This window comes from Camelina sativa, chromosome 19, assembly GCF_030686135.1.
Source record: "Camelina sativa cultivar CO46 ecotype springtype chromosome 19, ASM3068613v1".
NCBI classification, from domain to species: domain Eukaryota; kingdom Viridiplantae; phylum Streptophyta; class Magnoliopsida; order Brassicales; family Brassicaceae; genus Camelina; species Camelina sativa.
In genome coordinates this window covers 11,699,882-11,704,184 of record NC_141898.1, presented here as the reverse complement: position 1 = coordinate 11,704,184, position 4,303 = coordinate 11,699,882, and the positions used below count along the sequence as shown (strand labels likewise).

Genomic DNA, 4,303 nt, shown 5'->3' with positions numbered 1-4,303 from the left:
ATTGTAAACAGATTTGAAGTTTTTAAGAAAACGCCCATCGATTTTTCACCAAAATGTTTATTCCTCTATTGCCATTTAGATCGCACCATAATAAAGTCCCAACATGGCTACGCAATTGGTTACTGAACCCACGATAAATTTATCTGACAACAACGGTGATTGATTAGAAATCTACACATATAGATTCAATGATTCATACAGTTTCTACACTATATTAATATTTTCATATACATTATACATAAAAAAAAATTTAATATTACTTTAAAGCTTTGATTAGTCAAAACTTTAATATATACGATCATCAGTTGTAATTTGTGCTATTTCGTTTTGTCACTATCCAAATATAAAACCAATGTAACCGTTAGATTTATTACTATATGATCTGCCCAATTATACGCATCGCTCGCTCTAGAGTATAATATTAATTGTTGCAAGTGTCGAGAGCCGGCCAAAGAATGCAACATATAAAGCAATATCCACAACACAAAACCATTCTCCATCACCCAAAAAAAAAAAACAATCTTCTTGTTTTGTTTGCCATATTGAAAGCTCATAGGCTTTTTTCTTTTCTTTTTTGGTGAAGAATGGAGATAGAATCTGTAAGATGTGAGTGTTGTGGGTTAGTGGAAGACTGCACACAAGACTACATTAGTGAGGTCAAATCTAACTTCGACAACAAATGGCTCTGTGGTCTTTGCTCCGAGGCCGTGAGGGACGAAGTGAGCCGCCGGAAGATGACCACAGTTGATGAAGCCGTTAAGGCTCACGTGTCGTTTTGTGGCAAGTTTAAAAAAGATAACCCGGCGGTTCATGTCGCCGACGGTATGAGGCAGATGCTACGGAGGAGGTCCGGTGACTTGACGACTTCCTCTGCGTCCAAGAAGTTTGGTAGATCTAACACCACCAAGTTGTACTAAACCATTTTTCTATTTTTCGCTAATTAATTATTGTATAATATTTGATGCTACTTTGTTTTGTTTTGTTTAATGTCATAAATGATGGTCGGTGATGCTATAACTAAACTAATCAATTAATTTCCCACAGTCTTGTCATTTAGTTTCCACCCAGTTCGATCTCTTTAGTCATTTGATTAACATGGCCAAAATTATCCCATGAGGAATCTTGAATTCATGTTATGTTATTTGCTTGGTAACCAAGACGTACTTCTATAACCTTTTCGCGTCAGAGATGAGAGACCATAACATGCTAAATTAGTAATCGAACTCGTGATTTTGAATACTCTATCCATTTGGGTCGCTAGCTATATATGTAACGCTGCAAGAGTTTAATGACATTTTAAAGTATGTTGGTCGTCCAGGATATTCTATACTCATTGACAAGTTCTTTTTAACCTTTCTCTGGCTCCACACAAACTATCACATTCTTCATTTCCTAAAACGCTTTTAACGCTTCTTGTAGATGCTTAGACACTAATGAAGTCCTCTCGATTTGGCCATACATTGTCTAAGCTAAGCATCTACAAAGAGACAAAATAACTTTTAACTAAAGTTTTCAAAATTTTGATCATACAATAGCTTGTGGTCATTTCATCGAATCTTTCGACCACAAAATTTCAACATTTCCATCAGAACAGTCTCCACAAACACATCACACAGAGAACTAAGCTTAACTGCGTGAATCTCCATGCCGGCGATAACCGCGGAGGGTGCCGGCGTTGTTCGGAATTAGCATGGAGCTCAAACCATTCTGAGTAGTCTTAATCGGCTAAACCAACACTTTTTTAACTGGGCTGATAATGGGCTTTGGCTTCGTCTAAACAAATATATCTATTATAAATGACCACAACAATTGTCGCTGAACTCAGCAAATAGAGGCCTGAAAGAGTAAAAGAGCTCCATCTAATGGAAGTGACTTCATCAAATGATAGATCATATAAAATAGATTATATTTATTTTCGATTAATTGATTTGTGATGTAGAGCAAACATTAATATAATGTTAACACGTAAATAATTAAAGTTTTCGAGTCTACTTAGAACACGTAATGTACAAATATAAAACCGGAAATTTCAGACAATATTTCTTCTGTTTACACACATGTGAACATTTTGGATTTTGTTGGTTTCACAGTTTCACTTCATATCCAAGATCTTACGACTAGCTATAACATTTTGATCCGTGACATATACTTTTTCTCCCAAGTTACATCCACAACCAATTCCAATGTTACATATGATTTGTTTTGTTTTCTTTTTATTATGTAGACTTAAGTTGGGTTTTATATTCTTCTAAAGGCTAAAACTAAAAACCAAGATACGTGTTTCTCTAAAATTATATATTTTACGTTGATTAAATTTAATTATAAAGCTAGAATCAAATTCTTTCATTTTTGAGAGTTTATAAGAGAAAGAAGTACTGAATAATTGGGTCAAATACATAAAAATTTGGATGAAAGAAAACCAAAAACCTAATTGATGTGGCCAAAATGATATAGTCTAACTTCTAATTAATGGATACAAATAGATGAAAGGAAAAGAGAAGAGAATCACTTTGGTTCACACAAAAGAAAAAAGAAAAGAAAAAACAAAAAAAGCAAAGTATTCGTTCAAATATTTTTGTTATCCCCCAATTTATCACTACCAAACATATTTATGTCTCTATCTTCCGTACGTCTGCAATTACGTTATATTCACCATATTTTATAAAATAATAACATGCGTTTTTCTCTCTGAATACGGAAATTTGCACGACTCTTATTCAACTCTGATGAAATACATTCATGTGCTAACTAACTCTTCATTATATATGAGTAATCTATTTATTAATGGGTTCGAAAAAAAAGCAAAAATTCATCAATGGAGGGTATTCTTACAAATAATGGTAATTTTATATTCAGTTAGTAAACTAATTAAAACCTTTAGAAAACTCCTGCATATTTGAAACATGTTACAAGAATGACTCAAGGAATAGACAACTTTTGCAATCATAAAGTTTAACAAGGAAAAGGTTCTTTTTTGTTAAATATACACATGTCCTACGAATCACTTTTTCTTCTAACATATACGAGGTAATCAATCAAAAACTTTATTACAGTCATAATCACAGTGTTTTCTAATCATAGCAGCCTTAAATACTAGTTTGTTCGTTAACTAAGTAGTATAACCTTTACGACATAACTCATTTTTCCGACATATCTAAATATAAAATCAAAATATGCGATAGTCCAACATTTTTTTTATGATCCAAGACTATATGTTGATTTTTTTTTTGTTCCCTAATATTATAGCATGTTTAAAACATAAATAAATCTTAAAAATGTTGTAAACCATTTAGAGTGGATTTCCATAACCGGTCCATGCATGTCCTATTGTGTAAGGCCCATGGCTGAAGGCTCATTGTCTATCCTATTTCTAGTCGGTTTTGTACTAAGGGTTTATCTATTCCTATATATATGTGTAACATTCGATTGAGATAATAATAATAAGAAAAGAAATCCTCCTTCGAGTTTCTCTAGTTTATAACATGTTATCAGCACGACTTGTTCTAAAGTCCAACTGAGAAAACCCTAAAACCCTAAACCGCTGCCGCACATAAGTTCTTGTTCGTCCAAACTTGGTGATCGGTACCTGTTCGTGATCAATCCTTGTTCGTGGTCAATTCCTGTTCGTAGCTAGTTCCTGTTCGGAGATCAGTTCGTATCCGTGAACAACCCGTGTTCGTGATCAAGTCAGTTCGTGGCCAAGCTTGTTAAATCCGAGGTCTTTAGCTCCCGGATCAATACCAGTCAAACCCCAAACGGTGTTAAGGTAAAACCATCGAACCTTATTGGACTCGTATGAACCGAATCTGATCTTAATCTCTATAAGAACCTTAAAATTTACAAGTAAACAATCGACAAACAAAACCCTAAGTTTTAGACCCTAAAACCCTAAAATTTTTAAACTTTAAAATCGGTTGTTATGAGGTTTAGGGATGCTTAGATTGTTTGCAAATTAAACCAATTATGCTATGATTAAATCCGGTTGTTATTGTTGTTTGATTGCTTGTAAAATCGGTTGCATGAAAACTTTAGAACTAGAAACCTAAATTCGAGATTCATAAGAGAAAATTATTAAGCAGCTTGTTCTAAGTTTAATTCGAGTACCAATGGTTGTTTGTTTAAAAAATCAAAACTCTAAAATCCAAATTAAAATCGAAATTGTTCTAAGTTTTGCATGAAATATCAAAAAAAAAAAAAAAAAAAAAAAATATTAGGATAACTCCCAAATTAATTCTAGACATTATTCTAAAAGCCTAGAAAATATTTCCTAAAATTTGTCACTATCCTGTTTTAAGAAAAAGGA

At 33.0% G+C, this 4,303-nt stretch overlaps 1 protein-coding gene across 1 annotated transcript; it reads left to right on the top strand.

The window, feature by feature from the left end:
• Positions 1-346: 346 nt before the first annotated feature.
• On the top strand, positions 347-1,039 carry LOC104766153 (uncharacterized). The gene has a single exon (XM_010489983.3). It carries the CDS (start codon positions 585-587, stop codon positions 915-917), a length of 333 nt encoding a protein of 110 aa, XP_010488285.1. The 5' UTR covers positions 347-584; the 3' UTR covers positions 918-1,039.
• The last annotated feature ends 3,264 nt before the right edge of the window (positions 1,040-4,303 follow it).

Bases quoted from the DNA above. Each gene is read 5' to 3' on its own strand.
- LOC104766153 (XM_010489983.3), top strand. From the start codon at position 585: ATGGAGATAGAATCTGTAAGATGTGAGTGTTGTGGGTTAGTGGAAGAC.